General features: G+C 55.7%; 11 protein-coding genes across 11 annotated transcripts; 5 read left to right on the top strand and 6 right to left on the bottom strand.

The window, feature by feature from the left end:
- Nucleotides 1–525: 525 nt before the first annotated feature.
- K452DRAFT_1791 (uncharacterized protein) lies at nt 526–916 on the top strand. Its single transcript, XM_033535834.1, has one exon. The coding sequence runs from the start codon at nt 649–651 to the stop codon at nt 883–885; it is 237 nt and encodes a 78-aa protein (XP_033402816.1). The 5' UTR covers nt 526–648; the 3' UTR covers nt 886–916.
- K452DRAFT_282097 (uncharacterized protein) lies at nt 645–3,878 on the bottom strand. The gene is made up of 7 exons (XM_033539535.1): nt 3,675–3,878; nt 3,369–3,544; nt 2,589–3,084; nt 2,323–2,463; nt 1,684–2,272; nt 1,414–1,590; nt 645–1,279 (listed from the first exon to the last, which is right to left on the bottom strand). The coding sequence occupies exons 1-7, from the start codon at nt 3,732–3,734 to the stop codon at nt 948–950; spliced, it is 1,971 nt and encodes a 656-aa protein (XP_033402817.1). The 5' UTR covers nt 3,735–3,878; the 3' UTR covers nt 645–947.
- Nucleotides 3,879–5,726: 1,848 nt separating this feature from the next.
- K452DRAFT_1818 (uncharacterized protein) lies at nt 5,727–6,111 on the top strand. The gene has a single exon (XM_033535841.1). It carries the CDS (start codon nt 5,783–5,785, stop codon nt 5,996–5,998), a length of 216 nt encoding a protein of 71 aa, XP_033402818.1. The 5' UTR covers nt 5,727–5,782; the 3' UTR covers nt 5,999–6,111.
- Nucleotides 6,112–6,729: 618 nt separating this feature from the next.
- Nucleotides 6,730–8,023, top strand: K452DRAFT_261318 (uncharacterized protein). Its single transcript, XM_033538573.1, has 3 exons — nt 6,730–6,878; nt 6,960–7,250; nt 7,320–8,023. Exons 1-3 carry the CDS (start codon nt 6,756–6,758, stop codon nt 7,803–7,805), a joined length of 900 nt encoding a protein of 299 aa, XP_033402819.1. The 5' UTR covers nt 6,730–6,755; the 3' UTR covers nt 7,806–8,023.
- A 1,076-nt stretch (nt 8,024–9,099) lies between these two features.
- Nucleotides 9,100–9,933, top strand: K452DRAFT_1831 (uncharacterized protein). Its single transcript, XM_033535842.1, has one exon. It carries the CDS (start codon nt 9,207–9,209, stop codon nt 9,837–9,839), a length of 633 nt encoding a protein of 210 aa, XP_033402820.1. The 5' UTR covers nt 9,100–9,206; the 3' UTR covers nt 9,840–9,933.
- Nucleotides 9,934–10,859: 926 nt separating this feature from the next.
- Nucleotides 10,860–12,242, bottom strand: K452DRAFT_217444 (uncharacterized protein; the record flags this gene model as incomplete). Its single annotated transcript, XM_033536287.1, has 2 exons — nt 10,860–11,866; nt 11,972–12,242. 2 exons carry the CDS (start codon nt 12,240–12,242, stop codon nt 10,860–10,862), a joined length of 1,278 nt encoding a protein of 425 aa, XP_033402821.1.
- A 2,124-nt stretch (nt 12,243–14,366) lies between these two features.
- On the top strand, nt 14,367–14,743 carry K452DRAFT_282101 (uncharacterized protein; the record flags this gene model as incomplete). The annotated part of the gene is made up of 1 exon (XM_033539536.1): nt 14,367–14,743. A coding segment is annotated over one exon (170 nt), but the record flags the coding sequence as incomplete, so codon positions are not given.
- Nucleotides 14,744–15,311: 568 nt separating this feature from the next.
- On the bottom strand, nt 15,312–16,369 carry K452DRAFT_215717 (uncharacterized protein; the record flags this gene model as incomplete). Its single annotated transcript, XM_033536245.1, has 3 exons — nt 15,312–15,614; nt 15,690–15,815; nt 15,872–16,369. Coding segments are annotated over 3 exons (927 nt in total), but the record flags the coding sequence as incomplete, so codon positions are not given.
- A 473-nt stretch (nt 16,370–16,842) lies between these two features.
- On the bottom strand, nt 16,843–20,139 carry K452DRAFT_323318 (uncharacterized protein; the record flags this gene model as incomplete). The annotated part of the gene is made up of 8 exons (XM_033544629.1): nt 16,843–17,308; nt 17,330–17,467; nt 17,489–17,502; nt 17,524–17,848; nt 17,870–17,904; nt 17,929–17,958; nt 17,983–18,234; nt 18,259–20,139. The coding sequence occupies 8 exons, from the start codon at nt 20,137–20,139 to the stop codon at nt 16,843–16,845; spliced, it is 3,141 nt and encodes a 1,046-aa protein (XP_033402824.1).
- A 502-nt stretch (nt 20,140–20,641) lies between these two features.
- Nucleotides 20,642–22,204, bottom strand: K452DRAFT_282103 (uncharacterized protein). The gene has a single exon (XM_033539537.1). The coding sequence runs from the start codon at nt 22,029–22,031 to the stop codon at nt 20,706–20,708; it is 1,326 nt and encodes a 441-aa protein (XP_033402825.1). The 5' UTR covers nt 22,032–22,204; the 3' UTR covers nt 20,642–20,705.
- A 338-nt stretch (nt 22,205–22,542) lies between these two features.
- K452DRAFT_347947 (uncharacterized protein) lies at nt 22,543–24,828 on the bottom strand. The gene is made up of 4 exons (XM_033545508.1): nt 24,651–24,828; nt 24,504–24,573; nt 24,364–24,444; nt 22,543–24,265 (listed from the first exon to the last, which is right to left on the bottom strand). The coding sequence occupies exons 1-4, from the start codon at nt 24,746–24,748 to the stop codon at nt 22,850–22,852; spliced, it is 1,665 nt and encodes a 554-aa protein (XP_033402826.1). The 5' UTR covers nt 24,749–24,828; the 3' UTR covers nt 22,543–22,849.
- Nucleotides 24,829–25,450: the final 622 nt, after the last annotated feature.

Genomic DNA, 25,450 nt, shown 5'->3' on the forward strand with positions numbered 1-25,450 from the left:
TGAGTTACGAGAAGAGGTGGGTGTTCAGCCTTGTGACTTGTCGCTCTCTAAAAATAGTCTGTCAGGTTACACGAACTTTTTTCGCCCAATGACAGGCCATGTCACAGTTACAAAAGTAGATACTTCACAGAAGTGACAGTCTGTCAAGTAGCTATGATTTAAGTAGTTCCAGAAAATACTAATAAAAATGGATCAGAGCTCGCAGATAATAAGGGCTAGCGCGATGATAAATAGCTGCCAACTAGTTACAGCAAACTCCTCTCTGGCAAGAACGCACCCATGTAACAATGGTACGTATTGGTCTGGTTATATCATATTGAAACTGTCGACTGCACAAAGTTGTAGCGGCAGAGGCGGTTCGTTGTTCCACGTGTGGTCGAAAGATCTTCAAACTTCTCAGCATATATTCTCAACAACCAATTGGTTCCGGCACATACGACCATAGGTCACAGAATACAAGGCATCCCGTCCGCTCTGCCAAATTTAAGCTGTGAACCGGCTGATTAGTAGTTAGGTGGGTGACCACTAGCGAATCCCAGCTGTTGTATGTTTTGTTTTTGGACTTAAAACTTCTTTTTTTTTTTTTTTTTGGTGGTTGTGACGTTGGTCCAGTACTGGCACCTCAGATGCACGGGCTGAGTCAATTGGATGACCTCATATTTGCGTAAGAGTGCTCACAAATTTAGTGAACTGATTTATATATTCAACATTTTTGCTTCTATTTTAATGTACTCTTTGCGTGTTGAAGCTTTCATCTGTTTTCCATATAATATCGAAAACCAAGTGGAGATTGCCCCAAAACATAAGTGGAGTTTTGTCTTGATTTTTTGTTTAAAAAGAAGCGTTCTATCATGCATGTCGCTTACGAAAAGTGTCCAGAGATGATCTTTGAAGATAGAGGAGATCACACAAGAGCATAGACTTTGCCTCTTCCGTGCTGAATGAATTCAATAAGAATCGCCGTAAATAATTCTTGCCGTCTGAAACGGCGGGAGAGAGCTTGAGCCGGCGGTAATCCGTACAACGTTTGGCATCCTCGCACCGGCAATGCGCACAACATTCGACGTCTTGGGAACAGAGTCCGGCTGCACCAGCCCCGGTAGTGGCTGCTCGGCAGACGCCAAAGCCCCCGCCGAACTTGTGGGTGCCGGAGGATCCAGCGCGGTTCCACCCTGAGACTGGCTCTGCTGCTGCGCCATACCCAGTCTCCTCAGAAGTGCGAGATGGATGCTGGCTTCGGACTGGGCAATCGGAGGCATTTGCATGTTGATACCTGGAGCTATAACCAATTGTCAGACTCTGACTCAGCGACCGAGGAAGAGGAGGAGAGTCTGCGGGCCACTCGGGCGGCTGTAGTAATAGTGCCGATCATGAGAGGAGACGGATAGACAGACTCAAGAGAGGTAGATTTACTGGATAAGACTTGTTGGCGTGCCATGGCTAGCATTTGCGCTTGGTTGAGCCCAAATTCGCGCCCGATGTAGAGGAGTCGGCCGTGTAGCCATGAGCGTTGGAGACTCGGGATTATTTCGACATTGCTGGCAACGAATACTGGCCATACGAGGAGGTAGCCGCCAAGGGCTTCAACGGCTGGGCATTGTCAGTGATCAAGGTAGCTCCATGGCCCATACATTATATCTTAATTGAATTTGGCAGGGGGATTCTTGCTGGCAGTTAACATACCTTTCCTCTTTTCATGTGACTCTATTCCCTTCCCTTGTAGTGTGAAATCCATATGATACGGTACGCTTGCACATATGTCGTCGATTTGTTGTTGAGTAATGAGGCTGGCGTCCGCACAACACATCATAGTGTCGTAATCTTCCAGTTCTGCTGCTAGGATGGATGCGCATCCTAAAATGATGGACTGTACAAAAATTCTGGCGAGACGGTAATCGTTGATGATGTTGGCAGTAAAAACATCTTCGTAAGCGTGTACAGGACCAAACCACCTGTGGGCGTTCATGATGTCGTCCGGGACGGCATGTGTGTAAGCTACCGTCTTGTATGACCAAGTCTCGGGTAAAGACTTGAACCAATTCTGGAACCGTATGTCGATTTTCTTCACGGTTTCCATCAGATCCTGTGCTTCTGCTATCTTCTCTGCCGAGCTACCACCGTCGGTTACCAATTTTCTGACGCGGGCTCTGATCTCCGGAAGATCCATAGATAAAGCAGTCAGTCGATTAGCGGCATTTTCGTTCTTAATGCTGTCCCAGCCTTCTCCTGGGAAATCCTCGACCGGAATGCATTGTTGGATGGCGCTGGTCAACTATCTCAAATAAGTAACTGAATCAAGATAAAGATCTTCAAGAGACATACAGTCATGGAGCGGACGGCCTGGAAAACTTTCCGTGAATCTTCACTCTGGAACTCCTTTGCACCACGTAGTTTTGCAATAGTTACTGCGCCGTCGACGTGCTTTGTCCAGGAATTTACGGAATCATTGGTGGAGGTGATCGCCTGGATGCCTTGGTCAGCGAAATGCACTCAAGTTATCCTTGGATGTGAGATAGAGCGACGTCCTTGGGGCTGTAGGTGCTTAAGGGCGACTATATGTATGTGGTGACATTGGGATTTGTTAATACCTCATAGAGCGCGAAAAGCATTATGGAAAGCAAAACCTCATCAGATTTGGCTTCAACTGGATCTGCAATGGCTTTGCCCACACGTCGGAGAGCGCGACCGTACGTTTTTGATGCTTCAGTTGCGATGTAGCCGCGCCCGGGGAAGTTGCCGAAGGCCGAGAGGGCGACAGCATGTGTCGCTAGTTGGACAGGTGATTGTTCGCTTGCTCTGCCGTAATATGGGACAATGAGATCCACAAAACCCCGCATGGCCTCCGACTGTTGGGGTAAGAGGATAAAGTTTCTAAAGAAGAATGCGGTTGCCTGGTTTTCTAATGACGGTCGTATTCCTCCAGGAAGCTTATCACCCTGGAGGCACATATACACCCGCAAAAGCGTCGTGTTCGGATCGGACAGCTGGACTTCATTTGAACCGGAGCTGTCAGAGCCGTACGAGGCCACAGAAGGAGCAGAAGAGGCATTTGTTGACGTCGATTCCGTTGAAAGCGTCCCTTCACTGGAAAACCATTAGCAGATAAACTATTGACGGCGAAAACAAATTGGAATGGAATTGATATCTGGGGAATAGCTGTGGTTAAAATAAACGCTACAGGGATTTCATTGTGCAGGAACCAAGCAATGATCCTTGCCGCATCATAGAGCGCTTGGGGCTTGACAGCCTTAGCACTATACAGTAACCCCACATAAGGGACTAGTCGCATGTAGATCGACATAGGCCATGTTTGGTTGTGACGTTGGAGGCAGGGAATTAGGTCATTGCTCGTGGTCAAATATACGTACCTTGCGGGGGACACGGAGTTTACTGGAACGACGATTTTTGACTCTGATCCCTTGTTCACCCTGCGGACCACAGCGACATTCTCGTTGCGGAACAGAAGGTCGAACTCATCCGGGAACCCCGGACAATGCCTCTTCGACTTTCTGCAATTACCGCACGTAGGGCGTTGTTCGTCGCACTAAACCCAATCAGCGTGGTTTCGCGGGGTGGTGAAAATGGCACAAAGCCGCCTGCCGAGAGGAGTGCAGTTTGTGGAGTGGAACATCATGCCACGCTCGCAACCATTTCCATTCAAGGACAAGACGCACCTTTATCCTGCGGCTCTTGCAGGTCTGGCATCCACGGCTCGGTTTTCCCGTGTAGACCATGATGATAATGCAGAAGCAATTTGTTGAAAAGAATGCTTTGTAAAGACAATCGAATGAGATAAATGCGCCCAACTCCACACGACGACCATAAACAGCGATGTGGATGAGTGAGCAGCACAGCCTCTCGGCGGGAATGGCAGAAATGTCTCGAAAGAAATAGGCCGGAAATTTATCACCGCCTAAAGCCGCGCTTCGGGCAAAGCCTACCCGGGGATCCGCAGTATGAGTTACCTGGAGGGCGGAGGCGCTTGTGCCTTGACAATGCACAAGTGTTGCGCGATGTTGAAGTGGGTATGCGAAGGAATTTGCTCTACGCAATCAGGGCTTCTAGGAGCGAGTCGAGCCGGGGGAGTCATTATGCTTTGCACAAGGTGTGGGAGTCAGGGCCGAGTATCCGGCCTGGTCTAGGGTGAAACGGAAATACGGGTGCAACAGTGGATGGCTGTGGTGCCATAGAACGGGGTTGCCATGAGGTTGGATGCAAGGCAGCTAAGCCTTTCGCAAGGTCTGCCGTTTTGGGTAAAATTGGCGGGCGACGCTAGCGCTTTTAGAGTATGACCAGCCAGCTGCCGAGAGGGCGGGGGCCGGAACGTCTCCCGCGGTGAGGCGCAATTGGAGCTTCTGACACGTGCTTGCTGCTTGATGAAGTGTGAGGCGTTACAAATACAAGCCGAGGCCTTGCTGCATGCAGTTGGGCCCGACGGGTCACCGTCTACTGAGGATTATGCCCGATCCTACACGTACATCTTCGCCTTGACGCTCTGCAGGAACCGAGATGGCGGTCTGCCATACTTTAACTCAGACTCCGCATCACCAATCGCTGGGTTGAGGACATGCTCATCAAACCCTAAACCCCGCAAGTGCTGTTGTTCATCACAATTACTCAGTTTTCGATGACTTGAAGTTGAACCTGACTGAGGATGCTCCACCGAATCCCAAACGAATCGGTTAGTGGGCGCTGAGCAGCTCCCAACCGTTCACCTTCGAATTCTTGGGCCGACATGTCTCACCCTCAAGCGCTCAGCTCAACTTGAGGATTTGGTTCGAAATAGGGCGAGTTCCATCACAGCCCTATGGGAATGAGGGTTGGCCAACTGCAGACGCCATGTTTCAAGCCATTACGTATTCAGCTGCTGCCTGGGGCCAAAACAACCCAGCTAAAAATGGATTGTAGATACGACTGGTGAACTCGCATGCTCGCCTCCATCTTAATCCGTAAGGCACCAATTGAACAGTCCACTGCCCAAACTGTACCTAAGCGATGGCTCTGGCGCAGCACCCCGCAGCTTCTCGACCCCGCTATTTATCCTTCCAAAGTCCAAAGTGGTTGCCTACAGACACAACAACTACTGTAGTCTCAAAGAAAATCTTGGCATACCCAATGCCCTGGCGAGCGTGCTCACTTCCCTGGCTCGAGAGATACGTGTATCGTCAGCAATGAGCTAGAAACCTTGACCATGATCAGCCGACTCCTGGTCGTCCGCATGGCTTGACATCATCTGCCCTGCGATCGGCCCAGCAATACTATTCGTGCCATTCAATAACTTGGCAATACTCCCGTGGTCGATCCTTGTCAACTTTGTTCTCACATTTCTTGATATACAAAAGACCACGTTGTCTGACAAGGATCGACCACCAGTCAACATATCTAGGTATCTACCTCACTTTGATATCAAAATTCGGAGAAGTGTATACTTGTGTGGAAGATTGTATATAAGCGGAGCAAGGACAGCACTGCGCGCATACTTGCGGTGAGCTAAAGCCCCGTTGGTTAGCTATCAATGCCCTCAACGTTGGTGGATATGTTTAGTAGTAGGTTGCTGATCCGCTCAACCGCAGCCTGCAGATCATGTGCTGGAAACATTGCAGATACGATGGAATGTCGCAGATAACTCGGGTAGCATCTAGATTTTTCTTCATGGATACTGTTCTAGGCTCTGTCGACTCTCACTTGCGCTGTCATTCCAGCACACGATGATAACTAGCCAGCATAAAATCGCTCGTACCGAGAGGCACAACTATACCAGGATGTCACTCGGTAATAAGCTATGCGACCCTCGGAAGTTACCCTTGTCAAATTGTTATTCCCGACAGTCTGGCTCGCCGCTCGTCCACTCAATTTTTCCGGCGTTGAGTGGAAATCGTTGTTGCCCAACATCAAGCCTGATGTAACATTCGTCACCGTCAAGCGGACTTCATCGCCTAACGAGAGAATGATATTTGTACGGTGGAAACGAAATCCATCTAAGATGTTGTGCGCTTAAAGTCCCTTTCACTCATATCCAAGACTAAGGCTAGTAGCTAGATAAGGAGCGTTCCATAGAGACTGCTTGTATCCTCCTCCCTTTCGCTAGACGGTGAATCACTCTTGATGAGGAAGGGCGTTAGCGGTGTTGACGACCATGCAAAGACACGGAATAATGTTTGCCGCGTATTACGAGCGCCTTTGACGTGATTGAAATCAAGACCTGGGGATCAGCAGGTGGAACGGAATGAGAGGCATGAGCCTCGGTCGAGTTAATCGCGAGCCATTTGCCACAATCGTTTCGCGATAGCATAAACGCTCTCGTGTTGGCTAGACTCCACTTCAGCATGGCTTGCTTGGACTCCCATAAAACCGGCAGACAGAGTCTCTGTGAGTCTTTATGCTCACAACTGCATCAGGAGTTCACACTCGGACTAAGTCAATCAAACCTTTCATGCCCTTGAATACCAGCTGCACCAGGTCCGTGCATGAAGTATTGTGAGTGAGAAAGTATTACTGGATGCGGCGGTTTAGGGATGATATCCAGATCGAAGCAAACTCTGCTGGAAATTGGTACGTGAAGTGTAGAATGTTCGATAAAAAGGCACGATGCGTGATATCGACGTTGTTGACGCGCAAATGCGCCGTCCGGAAGACGTGCGGATCCGGATCTCTAATGCTTTTCCGTGATTGGTTGGAGCGATTTGCTTGGCGGCGTTCGAGCATCGACGTCGAAGATGATTACGCCCGCAACACCTCCAACCAACCCCACAACAATGGCATCGAAACTCAGTCCATTCGCTTTGAGATCGAGCTTCCGGGCAGTGCGGAGGGTACAGAGGCCTCAATGGCGCTCCTTCTCCGCCACCCCGCTCGCCAGGAGCGACGCGCTCGCTGTGGTACGTATCGAACGCCGCTGGGCTACCTTTCGAGGGGATTGAGCAATTGGGTCAGGGAGCTTAGACTGACACTCTCTATAGCATAGAGACACTCCGGAAAATAACCCTTCGATACCCTTCAAGTTCAACGAGCAGAGCGAGAAGCTTGTCCAGGAGGTCCTTGCCCGCTACCCGAGCCAGTACAAGAAGGCCGCCGTCATGCCTCTCCTCGACCTCGGCCAGCGCCAGCACGGCTTCACCAGCATCAGCGTCATGAACGAGGTTGCGCGCATCCTGGAGATGCCCCCCATGCGTGTCTACGAAGTTGCGACCTTCTACACCATGTACAACCGGTCCCCTGTGGGCCGCTTCCACGTCCAGTGCTGCACTACGGTATGAAAGTCTATGAGTTGGGGAATAATTGGCAAATGGTGGACTGGCGAAATGCTGATGGATTCACAGACGCCCTGCCAGCTCCGTGACAGCGATGGCATCATGAAGGCCATTGAGGAGGAGCTCGGAATTGAGCAAGGCCACACCACCAAGGACGGACTCTTCACGTTCAGCGAGGTCGAATGCCTCGGCGCCTGCGCGAACGCTCCCATGGTTCAGATCAACGATGACTACTACGAGGACCTCACCCCCGAGACCACCAAGTCCCTTCTGAAGGCGCTGAGGGATGCGGCCAAGCAGACGGGTGCTGGCAGCGGAGCTGCAGGTCTGGCCGGCGAGGCTGGAAAGGGTGCCGTTACTGGCCAGGACAGCAGCGTCAAGGCGGGCAACGAGATCAACGAGCAGGGCAGGTCGTACAGCGCGCAAGGCGTCAAGATCCCCACCCCCGGTCCGTTGAGTGGCAGGCAGACGTGCGAGCCTGCGACGGGTCTCACCTCGCTCACGAGCGAGCCCTGGAGCACTGAGGTTTTCAGGAAGGATGGTGTTCTTGATTAAGCTTTTTGTACATGGTACTGTAGGTATTCAAAGTCTTGTTGTTAATTCCTTCGATCTCAGCACATGGGTTGGTCAACGTGATATAAACTGTCTCTGCGCGCCACTCACTTTGGCGGAGAAGGTGAGGCTCAGGTAGCGAGCGCAGATTGAGCAGATTGAGCAGATTGAGCGAGAACCATAATGGAACGCCATAGGTAGGGTTGATTCACAAATGATGCACATTGAAATCCGTTTGAAAAACTGTACCAAAAAGAGCAAGGAGATGGACAATTCAACAGCCTCTAATCAATAGTTGTACTCCCCACCTATACCATCTAGCTGAACTACACAACTACAAGTCTGCGATCAGCCTAGTACAGCCTCCCTGTCAGAGATTAACACCCGCTTACGCACGTGCGCGCGCGCGTCTCCGTCTACCAGTGTCCACCTAAGCGCTCTTCCGCGAATCACTAGCTGCCCTAGCTCACTCACGGCACCTGCTGTACCTTTACGCTTTAACAGCATGCGTTTTAAAAGAAGAGAGCCTTAAGCCAATGAGAATGTTGCACGGCGGGAAGGTGTCACGGTGCGTTCTGCGGAGGCGTACAGGTCGGTTTTTGCCAGGCACTACCCAATTAGGTAAGTGATAGGTAGGGAATGAGTGGGTGTACAAGCTCGATTAGAAAGGGCAAAAATGACAAACGCTAAAGAGCAAGGATAGGTAGAGCCTTAGGTGGTGTTTGTGGTGACTCGGAGCGGCAGCCACGAAACGCGCCTTCTGCCTTCCCGCGCAAACATAACTCCCTCCCGGGCAGTCACCACCCCGGCAGGCAGTCACCGTCCCTCCGCTCTTTCCCTCTTGTTACTGTCAACAAGAAGGCGCACCTTGGCACTCGCTAAGGCTTTCGCACGCTTTATATAAACGCCTCCTCCCTCCACCCAACCCTTCCTTCTTTTCTCCCAGAGCCTCTGACAATTTCCCTCGCACCCAACCACCGAGACTCTCTTTCCACACGTTCGCAATCTTCCAGCTGCTCACTCCTCGCTGCTTCAAAGGTTTGTCCAACCCGCCCGACTTCACCCACACCCACACCCACACTGTTCTCTCGCTGACCCGCTTTTCCCGCAGGCAACCTGACAAGATGACGGTCCTTTCCTTCGCTCCCGTCCTAGGTCTGCTCAGCGTTCTTGACGTTGCGTTCGGCGCGGTTATCCAGAGCCCTTCGATGCCCACGTCTATCTCCTACGATATTCTGAAGATGTCAATGGTTACGCCGAGCACGACTTTATGCACCCATGACATGACGATGTCTATTCTCCCCATGCCCAACTCGACTGTTGGTAAGTGCTTCCATTTGTACAGCAAACAAGAATCACACTGAACTCCGTCCAGGCTTGTCTGCCAGCGCTCCTTACATTCTGATGTACACTACCTCGACCCCGACCGTCATCATTCCTCCTCGTGCTAGGAGTGACACTCCGAAGGTGGTGGTCCCTCCTATTGGAGGTTCTCCGCAGATTCTCACCAACCTCACTCACGTCATGGGAGTGCGCATCGCCGCTCTTCAGCCTCACGACACGTCTGGCAAGTCTCAGAAGCTCTTCGAGATGTGCTCCAAGATGTCAATGGACGACTGCGCTAGACTGAAGGACACCTTCCCCGGCAGTGCTAACAACAACACCGATTTCCCTGGATTCGAGTGCCCTGTTCTCCACCAGGCTCTCTGCCAGAACGGCAACTTTTCCAACTCTGCGTCGGTGGTGTCTGAGATCCAGGCCTCGTTGTCTTACATTTTCGCTATCCAGCTCCAGGCCGGTGCTGGTCTCTGGGAGGGCCACAACGACTTCACTGGACACCCCAGTTCCGAGGGGTTTGTCAAGTTCAACGCATTCGTCTGTCAGCACCTCCGTCAGCAGAACATTGAGGCCATGGGCATGGACCCCAAGATTGTCACGGATGCGATCTGCGCCAGCGGTCAAACCGTCAATCTCTTCGAGTTTGCTTACGGTTCCATTTCCCCAGGTATGAAGGACGCCATTGACCAGGACTCGTAAGTCTACATTCACAAGCATCGCTTTGGGTCGAACTGACATCTTTGCAGGACCATCCTCTTGGGCTACGAGTACCAGCTTCTTGGCAAGGAAGATGACGTTGCCACCTTCCCCCTTCGCTGCAACTCGACTGTGTACAGCGCTCTCGATCAGCAGGGCCTCGGTAACAACCACGCGGAGTTTGACAAGTACTACTGCCAGCCTGCTTGGTCCTTCCCGCGCCTTTCAGCCGTTAAGGGTGAAGAGCTAATCACCAAGACCATGACCTCGCTTTTCATCAACCAGTCCAAGGCTGCGCTCTGGGGCGACCGGGCCGACATTAACACTTCTACCTTCAGGTTCCTTTGCGACAATGTCGATGCCGATGTGTTGAGCATTGGTAACGTCAATGGTGCTTTGGTCAAGCAGGCCTGGTGCGAAATCGCTACGGATGTTTGAGCGAAGTTTGAAATCTGACACGGTGGATATGATGGGTGTTTCTGTTCTTCTTTTGCTGGGGCCCCGGTGGCCAACCAGGCCATTTTCTCTCGATGCTGAGTTGCAAGAATCGTCTTCGCTCTGATTTCTTTTGTTTGTTCTCTAGAGTATCATGAATCAATGGCGCCAGCGAGTGCTTACTGACTGCTACCTGTTTGAAATGATGACCCCGAGCGACACTTCTGATGCAACCATGTCGATTGTGAGTAACTGTCTTGACCAGCTCCAGCTTGCAACACTAGACCTTTTGACGTTGATGAGGCGCCTGGCCGTAATCAACGAGTGCTTGACAGTTGGTCACGTCTGTAGAGCCAGCCGATGAGACGAGATCCATAAGTATTCACTTGGCAGTACCTAACTTTCGAGGACGGTGACGGGTCATGGCGGATTCATGATTATATCGGCTACGGACACAGGCGCGCCGCGCAAACGCAGCTGTCGCTTCTTCTCGTCTATGATAGATACACCTCAGCCCTTGACTAAAACGGGGCATTAGCTAACTCCCACTTCCCCCTTCTCCCCCTTTGACGGAACCACGTCGCCAGCCTACTCGAGCAAGCTAGCCTGGTTCGTGTACAAGACATCGACGACATTATGCAGCTTCTCGATAGTCGAGAGCGCGGCATCATAGCCGGAGTCGCGCTCAGACTCGTCGAAGACGATGAGGCAGCCGGCGCCCTGGTCGAGGACGCCGACAATGACCTTGTCGAGGATCATCTGGGAGAGCTTGCGCTCGACCTGGGTGGTATCGAGGCCGACCATCTTTGCGATGTGGGCGAGCTCGACGCGGGAGTAGGGCTCGATGACCTTGATGAGGTTCTGCTCGAGCATGGCGTCGTAGAGGCGACGGAGGTGGGAGGCGATGAAGCGGTCGGAGCCGAGTTCGTAGCGGAAGTCGGAAAGGGACTTTTCGTACTCCTCGAGGGAGCGGTTCGTGTGAGCGCGGGCGACGGCCTTCATGGCGTCGAGGTTCTTGCCGGCGTAGCGGAGGGCCTGCTTGGAGGCCATGAGGTTGGTCACGTCGTCGCCGAGGTTGAGCATGATTTTGCAGAGCAGCATGTACTGCAGGGCGGCGGTGGTCTTTGCGGCGTCGTCCTGCGAGTGGTAGCCCTCCATGGCCTCGATGAAGTAGGAAAAGGCCGTGTTGAAGTCCTTGTCTTCGGCGTGCAGCATGCCGCTCTGCATGTCGAGGCCGGCTTGCAGCAGCGGCGGCGTGTAGACCGAGGCGGCCGAGGTGCGGGCCGACGTCAGCGCGGCGCGGCCCTTGGGCACGTTGCCCAGCGCGTGGTAGACGCGGGATTCTAGCAGCTGGACCTCGACGAGGACGAGCTTGTCGTCGAGGCGCTTGAGCTCCTTGAGCAGGCTGTTGATCAGCGTCAGGGCGTCGTAGTACGCCTGCTTCTGCATGTACAGCGACACCAGCCGCGTCTCGAGGTTCTGGCGCAGGAAGCCCCGCTTCTCCGACACGGCCCACTCTATGCATTCCTTGGTGACGGAGATCTGGGCCTCGAGCGTGTTGGGGATGGCGGCGAAGAAGTCGAGCAGCTGGCGCACTGTTGGGATGGCGTCAGCGGGTTTGCGTGCACAACAACGACAACAACAACACGTGGATTGGGGGCAGCAGCAGCAGCAGCAGCGGCAATTGCGCAGTTACGTACCGAGCTTTGCGGTCTTTGCCCTCGCAAACGTCGACAGCACCGAGCGCGTCTGGCGGATCAGCTCCGCCAGCTCGTTCACCTTCTTGTGCTCGCGGTACAGCTCGCCCAGGCCGACGAGCGCCACCTCAAAGTTCTTGACTGCCGCATCGTTGCTGCCGGGGTCCTTGGACAGCACGTCGCGGTATAGGCTCTCTGCTTGCTTGGGATCCGTCTTGGCCAGCTTCTGCGCCTCGGCTATCCGTTTCGCGTCTTCGGGTGCTTGGGGGGCCATGGCGGGCGTCCTGGAGTGTGTGGGAGGGAACAACGACGACGACGACGACGACGACGACGACGACGACGCGGGCGAGGGCGAGAGGAGGCGCGGCGTGGAGGGGTGGTTGTGGTGGTGGCGGCGGAATGCGAGGGATGGGATGGCGTGGTGGTGATGATGGCGAAGCTAGGTTGCTCGCTGCTGCATCAGTCAGGTCCCAACTCAAGCTACCGCCCGCGCCCGCGCTAGCCCGTCTTCGGTAAGGCGTCGCGACGGCTGCTCAGCGACTGTGGGAAGCTCGACACGCCTGCGGCCAAACCTCACACCTCCGTCGCAATGGTACGCTGCCCTTCAGCATCTTACTCTCTGTCCCGAATCCCGACTAACATGCGACTAGGGAATTGAAGCTTTCTGGTCCAGCGATCACTAACCTTACCCACCATCGCGCGCCTGGAAACTGGTCCTATTCGAGTGCGCCCGCGCCTTTTACGAAAGAAATAACCACGCAAGCCCTTTCTACGCGCTATACGAGGCTTTTAAGTATCAATAAGTAGTAGATTGTCCAGCTCGCCCAGGGTCTGGCGAAACTCCATTTCTAGCCAGATTCCCCGCCGCTCGACACTGAAGACGAGCGCGACGTCAGAGCCGACCTAGGCCGGAACTTCACGAGACGAAAAACCAGACGAGGAGCTCGAGTTCCTAAGAAGTTGAGGGGTTTACATCCTTGCATGCGAAGAAAAAAAAAAAAAAAAAAAAAAAAAAGCCAGCGAGCGCAAGAGAAAAAGCAGGCTAAATATACAAATCCTAAGATTAAGAAAGACCTAAAGCAGTTGATTTAGTCCCTATAGCTCGTAACTCAGTGCCAACAAGCTCTCCATCATACGCAGCCAATTCCATCACATCCAACTTACCACAAAACGACCGCCAAGGCAACCAAATACAAGAAACGCAATATTCCTTCCTCTCACCATAAGCACCTCGCACTACACCAACACATCCTTTACAGACCTCCGCAGCAGTCACTAACCACCCACCCAACATGCACACAAGATCCTCTCCGCCGCCCTCGCAGCAGTATGACTATCAAACGATGCTACACCACCACCCCTAACGTCGATACCCACAGCCGCGCACCAACTCGGTCACTGCGTTCAGCGAACCTCGTCCTCAAGTTCTGCACCACCCCAGCGAAGAAACAACAGGCCTAAAACGCGACCCCACCTACCCCGTCCTGCGGCTAGCCATAAACCCAAGCACCTCTCTCTTTCTCTCTCGCGTCACCCCGTCTTCCCCACTGACCACGCACGCCGCAAGCCTGTTCTCGCGTACCTACCACAGCGTACCAAGGGTGTGTCAGTAACGGCTAACAGTTCCCAAACCAATCTCGTCAAAACGAAAGAAAGAACGAAAGAAAGAAAAGGAAATAACTCAGCTCCGCCAGCGCGCTCGAGCAGGTCGTAGATAGATAGACAGGTAAAAAGGAAGACCAAGTATGCGATTTACGAGATATGTACCTAGCGACAGCAGTAACAGCAGTAGTAGAGGGGGAGGGACTTACCAGCACTAAGCAAGCTGCAAAACAACACCGCCCAGCAGGCACGCAGCAAGCGCGCCAATGATGATGATGTTGTTGTTGTTGCCGTAGCTAACAGGCTAGCAGTCTTGACTTACTTTGTGAGTGCTGGTCTGGGTTAGGGTGGCTGGGCTGGCCCTATTACGTGCTATAATATAGCATAACAGGGGGTGGGCAGTAGGTAGACCGTATTACTTTCTTCACCTAAACCAGGCGTATTTTGTCTTCCGCTACTACCTACGGCTACAGCTGCGTATATATGTACAGCGTGCTAGAACGAAGCCAAATAAAACAACTACACAACTACAACCTTAACCAAAACGAACGCGCTAACCAAGCCAGTCCTGTTATCAGCCTACTACCTAACAACAAAGCCCACAAACCAAACCAAACCAAACTACGCAGACGGACTTCCGCGATACTTGATCTTGATCTTGTATTCGTGAGTGAACATACCTACTCCTAGCAACCCGTTAATTCTGAACCTGATACAATATACATATACATACATACATACATACATACATACATACATACATATATATATATAACTCACTCACGCACTTGCTCGCTCATGCACTCACGCACTCACTCACCCAATCAACCCAACCCAACTCTCGTCCTATCCCATCCATCCCATCCATCCCATCCATCCCATCCCAAATCAAATCACACAACCCACAAACCACACCAACCACCCCATCCATCCATTCCATCCACACACCCACAAAACCACCCTTAAAACCCACAGACTACCTATAAACCAAAAACCGCAAACCACAAAGAAGCAACCAACCAACCAAGCAGCCACAAGTACAAAAAGGGCAAATCTCAATCAATCAATCAATCAGTCAATCAATCAATCAGTCAATCAATCAATCAGTCAATCAATCAATCAGTCATTAACGTGATAATAATAAACCCCACCCATTCCTTGTCCACCAAGCAACAAAAAGAAAAGAAAAGAAAAGACGAAACCCAACCCAACCAACCCAAACCAAACCATACCAAGCCAGACCAGACCAGACCAGACAAGCCTATCCTGCGCCGTCCCGATTGCTTTGCTTTATGCGCTTGCATGCATGCATTCAAGCATGCTTTCTTGCTTATTTATTCGTCCTCTTGCCCGCTCGCTCGCTCAATCAATCCATCCTTCAATCGCCCAATCGCCCTAAGGTACTAAAGCGCGCTGCTGACAGCTATTACACACTACCACCACCACTACAACCAGCATCACCGCACCGCGCGCACGACGACCAACCAACACCCTACACCGCACCCAGCGCCGAGGAGCCGCCCGCCGTCGTCGCCGTACTCGTCCCCATGTCGCTGCCGGGGTAGTGGACATGGTGCTGGAGGTGGGGAGGCGGGGCGCCGCCCGCCGAACTGCCCGACGAGCTCCGATACGCCGGGTGCGAGTCGCCCGGCACCACGGCACCAAACGGCTGGACCTCGCCGCCAAAGTCGGCAGTGCCGGCCGTAGCCGTGCTGGGGGCGGAGCCAGCGCCAGCGCCAGCGCCAGCGCCAGCAGGGACGGCTGAAGAGGCGGGCATGGCGCCGGCGCCGAGGTGGCCGGCGTTGGAGGCGATGGGGGCGCACGTCGGGCGCCAGGCGCGCAGCTCGTCCTCGGCCGCGTTGAGGATGTTGCGCCCGGGCTCGACGCCCTCGTACTCGGGGTGCGACTCGCCCGGCACAATGGGCGCGTCGTCCAGCAGGTTGAGGACGGCGCGCGCGTGCTTGGCTAGCAGGGCCTGTTTCTCGGCGCGCTCGATGATGGCCGCAAAGTGCACGTCGTAGGCTTCTTTGAATTTCTGGCGCGTCTGCTCATTCGAGGGGCGCGCGCGTTAGTTACAAGCTGTTGAAGCCAAGGGTTTGGGAAGCCGGCATGAACGTACGATGTTGGTGAGCTGGGCCTCTGCGACGAGGGACTGGGCCTCGGCGCGGACGAGCTCCTGCTCGAGCTGTACGATCTTCGTGCTCTGCGGCTCCTTGTACTTCAACTTTGCGATCTCGTCGGAAACCTGAAACGCACGTCAGCGCATGAAATCCAATGTTCTAGAACACCACCACGACGCACCTTGGCTTTGTGATCGCGGCTCGGCTGCACCGAGCTCTCCGTGTTCCTGATCTGCTTCAGGATGCCCCGATAATCTTCCAGCGACTGGGCAAACAGGTCCTCCTGCTCGCCAATCTCGGACATGAGCACGCCCAGCTTGTCGCTCACGTCGCTGATGGCGTCGTCGTTGGTGGCCTCGCCCCACTCGCTCAGCTGCGTCGCGATGCTGCCGCGCTCGCGGCCCGCCAGCTCGTACGCGCCGATGGCGTGATTCTCGCTCTTGATCAGCTTGTACAACTTGCGCGACAGCTCGGGCTGCTGCATCCCGCGCAGCGACGACATGGTGAAGCGGTGCCGCGGCGTCGCCTTGGTGGCCGTCGACCCCGTCGTCGACCCGTCATCCTTCTTCGACCGGATCGAGAGCGAGCGGTTCCTGTTGCGGACGGGGAGCACGGTGAGCGAGCGTGATCGGGAGGGCGCGCGGACCGGGCCGCTGGGGTAGGGCGGGGGAGGACTCGGGGACGCCCAAATAGCCATGATTTGTGATGAAGAAAAAGCGACGGAGAGGGTGCAAAGGGAAAGAATCGGCGGGAAAGACTCGAGGAATAAGAGGAAGAAGAGGCAAAAAAAAAGTGTGAAGACCAGCTTACATTTCCACGACGGTGGCAGGGGGGGGTGTCGGAATATTTGTAGGTATGTTTTTAGGTTGTAGGGAAGCCGGGAGCCGGGCGGCTGGGCAGATTGGCAAGGGTTTTTGGGGGCGTGAAACTTGGCGTGTGGGGGACTTCTCGCGATTTAGGCGCTGCCGTCTCGGCGTCGTGGTGTTGAATGTCAGGGAAGCGCGACGAGGGCGAGAACGACTGGCTGGACGCCCGCGCCTGCCCTGTCAGCCGACGTCATCGCCCGCCCTCACTTTCACTCAACCTTCCATGCACACGCACCCTTCATTTCGCTTTTCAGTTTGTGCTACTTATATACTGTACATTCTTCTCTCACAGCTTGCTCCCCGCCGCCCCCTGCCCCTTCGGCATCTTCTTGTCCGTCCCCAAGCTTTCCAGATCCTTCTTCTTGTGGTAGTGCGGCGCCACCTCGTGCAGCCACGTCGGGTCCGTAATGGGCATCACGTTGCGCATGTACTCCTTGCTTGTCAGCACGAGCTCGTAGTAGCACACGAAGCGCTGCGGCGAGTCGCCCGTCTTGGTCAGCACCGAGCTCGGGTGTATGTACGTCGTCATGCCGTTCTTGACCGTGCGGTAGCTGTCGCCGCCGCGCTGCAGCCGCGCCGCATTGGGGAAGAAGCCCGCCGTGATGCTCTTCATGATGGGCACCAGCTCCCCGGCTCCGCACGACGTGATGGTCACCTCGACCCGGTCGCACAGCCGCGCCAGCTGGTCGCGCACGTCGCGCGCACGCGACAGCGACTTCTGCTGCAGGAAGTTCTCCTTGGCCCAAACGTAGCTGAAGTCCGAGTCGACCCACTGGTTCCAGATGTTCAGCAGTGTCAGGTGGTCGCCACCCTCCTTGACGGTGAAGCGGGCACGTGCCGAGTCGGCGTGGATCTTCTGCTGCTTGGGCCGGAAGAAGAGAGCAGACGACTCGCCGAGCATGGCCATTATGCTGAGCAGCTCCTCGACACACTGAAGCTGATCAGCCTTCAAGATTGCAGCCGAGACCATGGGATCCACGGGGAACTCGGCCATCTGCCGGCCCCGTTTCGTCAACGAGCCTTTGTCGTTCAGCGCTCCCAGAGCGTAGAGCAACTCCAATGACCTGATAAGAGTGTCGGCAGGTGGAGCATCCATGAAATCGAAGCTAACGAGATCGTTGATACCCAAACTCTTCAATAACAAAACGGTGCTGGAAAGATTGGTCCTCTGGATCTCGGGCGTAGTGTTCGGGTCCAATTCATTGTAAAACGCCCACTTGGTGTAAAGCCTGAAGCAATGTCCAGGCCCAACGCGCCCGGCACGGCCCGCTCTCTGGTTTGCTGAGGCCCTACTGCACGGCGTGACAACCAACGACTCCATGCCCGTGCGAGGATTGTACACGTTTTCCTTGACATAGCCAGGGTCAATGACGTACACAATACCATCAATGGTCAAAGACGTCTCTGCGATGTTCGTAGCCAAGACAACCTTTCTCGCCTTTGGTGGCGTGGGTTCGAAGATCTTCGCCTGCTCTTCCTGGGGAAGGTTTGCGTAGATGGGACAGATGAGCAACTCTGGAGCAGCAGAACCCAACTTTCTCGAAGTTTCCGCAAGATCTTCTGCCATCTTTTCAATTTCATCCTGTCCGGTCAAGAAGACGAGGATGTCGCCACGAGGTTGACTCATGTGGATCTGGAAGACAGTAGTGACGGCAGCAGCGAGATAGTTGGCTTCAGGCTGAGGCGTGTAGTATACGTTAACAGGGAAGCGACGGCCCGGGACATTGAAAATGGGAGCATCATCGAAGTACTCGCTGAACTTTTGAGCATCGACCGTGGCTGAAGAAATGATAAGCTTCAGATCCGGCCGCGCTCTCGCAACATCCTTGAGCAATCCAAACAAAATATCCGTAGCGAGAGTCCGCTCGTGGGCTTCGTCCAGGATGATGGCACTATAGTTCTCCAGACCCGGGTCCGTGAGGAACTCGCGCAGAAGCATACCGTCAGTCATGAACTTGACGATCGTGTTCTTCGGATCCGTGTTATCCTCGAATCGAATCGAGTAGCCGACTTCCTTGCCCAGCTTCACGCCCATTTCCTCAGCCACACGCGCAGCGACAGACATGGCGGCCACGCGACGGGGCTGCGTGCAAGCGACCATCTTCTTGGTCTTCCCGTTCTCTTCCTTGGACGTGTAGCCCGACTCGTGCAGGAACTGGGGTATCTGCGTGGTTTTTCCGGAGCCCGTCTCCGCAACCACAACCACGCACTGGTACTCCCCGATGGCCGTCATCAACTGGTCTTTCCAAGAGTAGATGGGAAGGCTTTTTCTCGTCTCTTCGATCGATTTGGCCTTTGCCTCGGCCGCAGTGATTTGTTTCTCAAACGCCTGCTGCTCCGCCGTCCCTTTTCGTTGCCCAGGAAGAGCCTGGTCCATGACGAAGTTGATTTTTTGCGTGTCGTCGAAGACGTATTCGTAGTCTCCTTCGTTGACGCGCTCAGGACGCAGGATTTGAGCCTTGGCCTTGGCCGTCTGCTCGCGCTCCCACTCTTCCTGTTCCGTCACGAACCTCTCCCTGCCATACTCGTCGCGGTCGACATAGCGTTTGTAGAGCGCCTCTTCCTTTTTCTTCCGCGAGATCTTGCCCTTCTCCGTGATATAGTCCTCGGGCAGCGCGTAGCCGTCAATATGCTCGTCGACCCGCTGACGCTCTTCCGCGAGCCTCAAGGTTTCCCTATTGCGCGCAAACTCGTCGAGTTCTACTTGACTCAACTCACCAGGAGCAGCTCTGCGCTCTTCTTCGGCTTCCTCCGCGACTTGTTTCCGAAGAAGCGCGAGTTGCTCTGTCTCACGCTTCTTCAGGTATTCTTGCCGCGACCGTAACCTCAAGTCACCTAGGGCAGCCTCTCGTGCTTGCGCATCGTCGGCTAGCGCTCGTCTCCGAGCAGCATCTTTGGCGCCAGTCCGGTCCTCTACGACCTTCTTGGAAGACTTGTCGTCCTTTTCCCGCAACCGCTTCTCGAACTCTTCGCGCTCTCTTCGATCACGCTCCGCTTCGTCAATTTCTTCTTCTTCCTCCGCAGGCCGAGGAGACGCAGAGCCGTCGTCCGTCCGAGCGCGCTTCGGCGACGGCTCTTCAAACTGCTCTTCCTCCTCGAAATAATCCTCGTCGCCCCAGCGGCCTTCAATATCATCGACATCCCGCCTCCGCAGCTTCTTCGCCCGATGCCCACCATCTCTGTCCTTCTTATCGCCACGATCACGACTGCGCTCCCTCTTCCTCTCCTTGCGCTTCTCGCTCTTCTCCGCCGCCGGCGGCGGAGGCGGGGGCGGCGGCATATCCTCCTCCATATCCAGCAAGGCGTACTTCTTGCGCGCGGGCTTTGCGCCAGCAGCCTTGCCCCCCGCGGCAGCCGGCGCGGCACCAACACCCGACGCCGGCGGCGGCTTCCCCGCGCGCGCAAACAGATCATCGCTGAAGCGGCGTATGTCGGCGGAGGAGCCGTCGAGGAAGCCGGCGAGCTTGTCATGCAGCTGGCCCGACGACTTGGAGCTGCTCGCCGTCGCGACGACAAAGTCAATGACGGTCGGGTCCGAGGCGCCCGACAGCTTGATCAGCTGGTCTGATATCCACGTCCGCATTTGCGACGACGTGGCCATGGCTGGGCGAGGGGATCGGGCGGCTTTGGCGGCGGTTGGCGGTGCTGCGCGTGCGGCGCCCGAATGCCGTGCGCTGGGTAGGTAGGTGGTTGATGCGCTCGGTGCAAGGTCCGGACGGACTGGGCGGCTGGTGTCGTCGTCTCCCGGGCGACGGCGGTTCTTGTTCTGCAAATGCGCTACGTGGGGAGTTGTCCGACTCGGCTGCAAAAGGACCAAGCAAAGCTGGGCGCGTCGACTGGTGGGGAGCTTGATCGCCTCTCTCACGTACGCCGCGGCGAGCGGGCAACGAGCATCGCGGTCCGCAGATCACGGAAAATCAGAGCTGCCGTCGCACACGTGACCGCTGTCCGCGTTTAAACCTTCGGACAGAATTCGTATGGAAGTCTGACAAGATTTTACTTGTTTCACTGAGGAAGTCAAGGTTTGTTGTGCACGCCTTGATTGGCCTTTGATCACTGCGTGTTCCATCGTTATCTCAACCAAACCCATGTACGGCATTCAATTCCCCGGCACCACCGGGTCTATCTACATCGTCCCCAAGCCTCTAACTATACTCTCTGGTATACTGCCGGCAGCGCCGCCATGCCAGGCAGTTTCTCAGCGGCACCGAGACGGTACGCCGTTCTCAAGGCCAACGCGGCATCGTCTGCCTGCTGCTCGGTCTGCGCGTGGACGACGCCAATGGGGTGACTCGCGTCCACAGCTTCGCCGGGGAACGCCAGCTTCGTGAAGCCCACGGCGGCGTCGACGAGATCCGTAGGTCGCCTGCGGCCGCCACCCAGAGCGACGACAGCAAGGCCGACATTCCGGGAATCGATTTCCTCCACAACACCTGCCTTCTCGGCATAGACGGGCTTGACGATCGGTGCGCGCGGAAGGTACTTGTCCATGTTGGAAGTGAAGTCTGCTGGGCCTTGCAGTGCCGTCACCATTTGCTCGAACTTTTGCAATGCCGCGCCGCTCTTCCACGCCTCCAGTAGCTTCTGCCGGGCAGCCTCTCTCGAGGACTCTATGCGAGCTTCGACCAAAGTCTCCTCTGCAATCGCCAACGTAATCTCCCACAGGCGCTCGCTGCGGACCTCGCCCTTTAGCAGAGCAACGGCTTCCTCGACCTCGACGGCATTGCCTGCGCTACGAGCAAGCGGTTGGTTCATGTCCGTCACCAGAGCCCTGGTGCGAACACCGGCGCCGTTGGCAACGGCCACAATACTCTCGGCCAGCTGTTGTGCCGCCTCAACCTTTGTCATGAAGGCGCCATTGCCCATCTTGACATCCATAATCAGGACATCCAGACCGGCAGCCAACTTCTTTCCCAATATGCTCGCTGTGATAAGGTCGATCGACTCCACCGTCGCCGTCACGTCACGGATGGCGTAGAGCTTCTTGTCCGCGGGGGCCAAATCGCCCGTCTGGCCGATAATGGCACAGCCGACGTCGGCGACGACCTTCTTGAAGAGGTCAGGGTCCGGCATGACGCGGTAGCCCGGGATGCTCTCCATCTTGTCGAGGGTGCCGCCCGTGTGGCCGAGGCCACGGCCCGAGATCATGGGCACGTAGCAGCCGCACGCAGCCAGCAGCGGAGCCAGGGGCAAGCTGATGAAGTCGCCGACGCCGCCGGTGCTGTGCTTGTCGACGACCGGGCCGGGCAGCTCCCACTTGAGCACCTGGCCAGAGTCCCGCATGGCCGCGGTGAAGGCGATGCGCTCCTCCAGCACCATGCCCTTGAGCCAGACGGCCATGGCGAACGCCGCTATCTGCCCCTCGCTCAGGCTCCCATCTGTAATTCCCGACACGAAGCGCTGGATGTCCGACGTGCTGAGAGCGAGGCCGTCGCGCTTATGGCGGATGACTTCCTGCGGCAACCAGGTGTCCATGGCGTCAAGGGTCGTATGTACGGAACGAAAATGTAGCGGCAGAAAGCGAACAGCCTGAGACCAGAGTCGGTTTCGGCCGCGTGGCTAGATTGCGCAAGGTAGTGGCAAACGGCCGAGTAGGCAGCGATGGAGAGGGGCAGTGGTCAGACAATGAAAGATGGTGTCGCAGACACACGAACTGACTCGAAGTACGCGTACTTGCGGGGAGGATGCTACCTCGTAACGAATTATTGTGAGACGGTGGAGCAGGCGGGCTAGCCCGCTTTCAGAAGCTGCTGCAGCCTGCGCGTGGCACGGCATTCTGCAGGGATGCGCCATTTGGGCCACAATGTCCACAAGGACGCGGTGTTGGCGGGAAGCGACGCGCAAGGGCCCGGCTCACGGTCACATGCGTGACGTCTCCGTTCGCCCTCTTTTGCGGCCCACAATAAACACCCCGCCGCCCACTCTGCACGGCCCGCCAGTGGTGAAGTCACAATGCAAAGCGTCTGAGGCCAGATTGCGTCTAATGCGTAGCTACCATTCAGCTCGTCCATGTATCTCGTCTACGGCGGCGGCTAACCGTCCGTCCTTCACCCCCCAGAAAGTGTTTTAAAAAAAAAGTTCTAATCGCCAATGTGGCACCGAGGGCAGGAAAAAAGAGAAAGAGCTCGCCTGGTGCCACAGCATTGCAATAACCCTCGAAAACAAACCCAGGCCCTTTCTAAAGTGCTGGTACTCCCGCCCCTGCTCCGTGCCAAATACCCAATTCCACATAGCAACATCCCTCGATCTTGCCGTGCGGTGCATCGTATCCACATCACTCGTGTGAGACTTCCTTAGAAGCCCTTGTTGGCGGCAATGTCGACCGGCTTCGCGTCACCGGCGGCATCGGCCTTGTCGGTGGCCCTGAAGATCTGGGCACCCTCGACCAGGCGACGCTCGCTGTTGAGGCGGCCGTTGACGAAGTCGGGGTAGTTCAGCGTCAGCTCGACGGCACCGTTGACAATGTTGTCAGCAGCCTCGACACCCAGCATGAATGAGTGGTCCTGGTTGCCGACCTCGTAGCGCCAAGAGCCGAAGCGGCCACGGGACCAGATGTCCTGGTCCTGGAGCTTGGGCAGGAGCTGCTTCAGGACACCCTCACGCTCCAGCGAAGGAGTTGGGTAACCGTGGTCGAAGCGGCGGTGGTAGGTCGAGACAATCTCGTCGGTGGGCCTGAGCATCTCGGTGTTGATGAGACCCTGGATGCACTCCTTAAGGAGGTTATCCTGGTCAACGGGCTTCATCGAAGACTCGGAAACCTCCAACATGATGGACCAGTAAGGACCCTCCTTAGCCTCGGAGCTCGACGCCTTCTCGCCGTTGGCAAGGTACATGGTGGGGAGCTTCTTGGAAGCCTCGGGCTGGTTGTAGGGGGAGTAGTTGGAGAAGATGGTGGCACGGTAGAAGGGGCAGTCGTTCTCGGGGAAGTACAGCCAGCACTTGTCACCGATGCGCTCGGGGCGCTCACCACGGATACCAACACCAATGACGTGGGTGCTGGAGTAGAAGAGACCCTTGGTCAGGTCGTTGAGCTCCTTGTTGCCCATGGTCTCGGTCAGAGCATCGACAGCCATGGTGGAGACGAGCTTCTTGTAGTTGACGGTGGTGCCGTCCTTGAGGGTGACCTTCTTGGCGGAAGCATCAACCTTGGTGACAGCGCCGTGCTCACCGAAGCGGGTCTTCTCCTTGGGGAGGGTGTTGGCAACGGCAATCCAGATACCACCGGTACCGTCGCGGGCGGGGAAGCGGAAGGTGGCGTTGGGGCCCCAGTTGCCGGCAGCCTTCTGAAGGATGACGTTCTTGGTGACAGTCTTGATGTCGGGAGCGGCGACACGCTCGCCGAGCCACTGGCACTGCATCTTGGTGGTGGGGACGGCCCACACCTTGTAGTTGTAGGGCCTCATGAAGAGGTCGGCAACGCCAACACCCATCATGCGGACGATCCACTCGTCAAAGTCCTTGGGCTTGGTGCCGGCGACACGAGCCTCAAGAGCAGCGTCGATCATGCCGTCCATGCACTTGACCTGGTCCTCCTTGGGAAGCATGGAGATGTTGTTCTGGAAGGGGTACGGGACCCAGAGGCCCTTGCAGCGGACATAGGAGATACGCTGGTGAGTGTACCAGTCAGACTCCTTGGGCAGGGCCTCGTCAATGCAGTCGTCGAAGTACTTGTAGTGGGAGAAGATGACGTGACCACCGACATCGTACAGCTGGAGAGACGATCGGTTAGCGAAGCTGTGCGGGGTGGCGAGCGGGGAGTCGAGCGGGGAGGCCCATTGGCAGTCAATTGAGGCCGGGAGTGACTTACGAAGCCCTCGGGGGTGACATCGGTCGAGGCGAGACCACCGGGAGTCTTGTTGGAGTCGACGATCAACCAAGAGGCGCTGTCCTACAGGGCGAAAAGGTCAGCTGGCGGTGGCAATGGACAGGCGGGCGGGAGGAGCGTACGATCTGGTTGAGACGCTTTGCGGCACCCAGGCCGGTAGGGCCAGCGCCAATGACGAGAACGTCGACGTTGCTGTTGTGATAGAAAGACAATGGTCAGCGGATTGAGGCCACGTTGAGTTCAATGCTTTTGTCGGGGTAAAGGCTTACATCTCTTCCTTGTTGCTCATCTTGTTGCCGGTTGCGCTCTGCAGGATCTCCTGGAAACTCGGGACTCTTTTCAGGGTGTTGCGGGCCAAGTTCAACATACGAACTGCGGGCGCTGGGTTATAAGTGAGCGGGTTAGGGGGCGGTCAGCGAGCGAGGCACTGGGGAGGATAATTTTATGGGGAGGGCGCGGTGCCAATTTGATGTGAGGTGGCCAGAGCTCCTGCATCAAGGTCGCCCGGACAGGGTCCCGGCGCTGCTAGCCTGGCCAGTTTCACACACGCCGCGCCCCGCCCGACAGGAAAAGGGGGATCGACGTGCGGCCCAGATTGCAGTGACGAGATGCGCGTCGCCGAGATGCACGCTGGCGCTGGCATCATCGCGCGCGGGCACGGGACCTGCACTCCCCCCCGGCGAGGTACCGCACTGCTTAAAGTGCGCTGCTGACGACGCCCCGGCCCACTCTCGGGCGCCCTCGTTTCTATTTTCAGGGAGCCTGGCCACAGGGCAGATGGATTCAAGCCTCTTTTTCCTCGCTTGCTTGCTTTCGGCGCTCCGGTACTACCTGATTATAAGACACCGGGAAAGGGGGCAGGGGGGGGGGGGAGGGGGGAGGGATGCGAGTTACACGCAATAGAGTTGGCTGCGAAGCTTTTCACGATTCGCCGTTCGCATTGACACGCAAAGCAAGGCCGGCCACGCTCCCCCTGTCGTTACATCCGCCGATCGCTGATATCGGTCCCGCGCCCGTTTGATTGAGAGCTGCCAGCTCGAAACGGCTGCTTGGCCTTACGCGCAAGCTT

This window comes from Aplosporella prunicola (assembly GCF_010093885.1).
Source record: "Aplosporella prunicola CBS 121167 unplaced genomic scaffold K452scaffold_1, whole genome shotgun sequence".
NCBI lineage: Eukaryota > Fungi > Ascomycota > Dothideomycetes > Botryosphaeriales > Aplosporellaceae > Aplosporella > Aplosporella prunicola.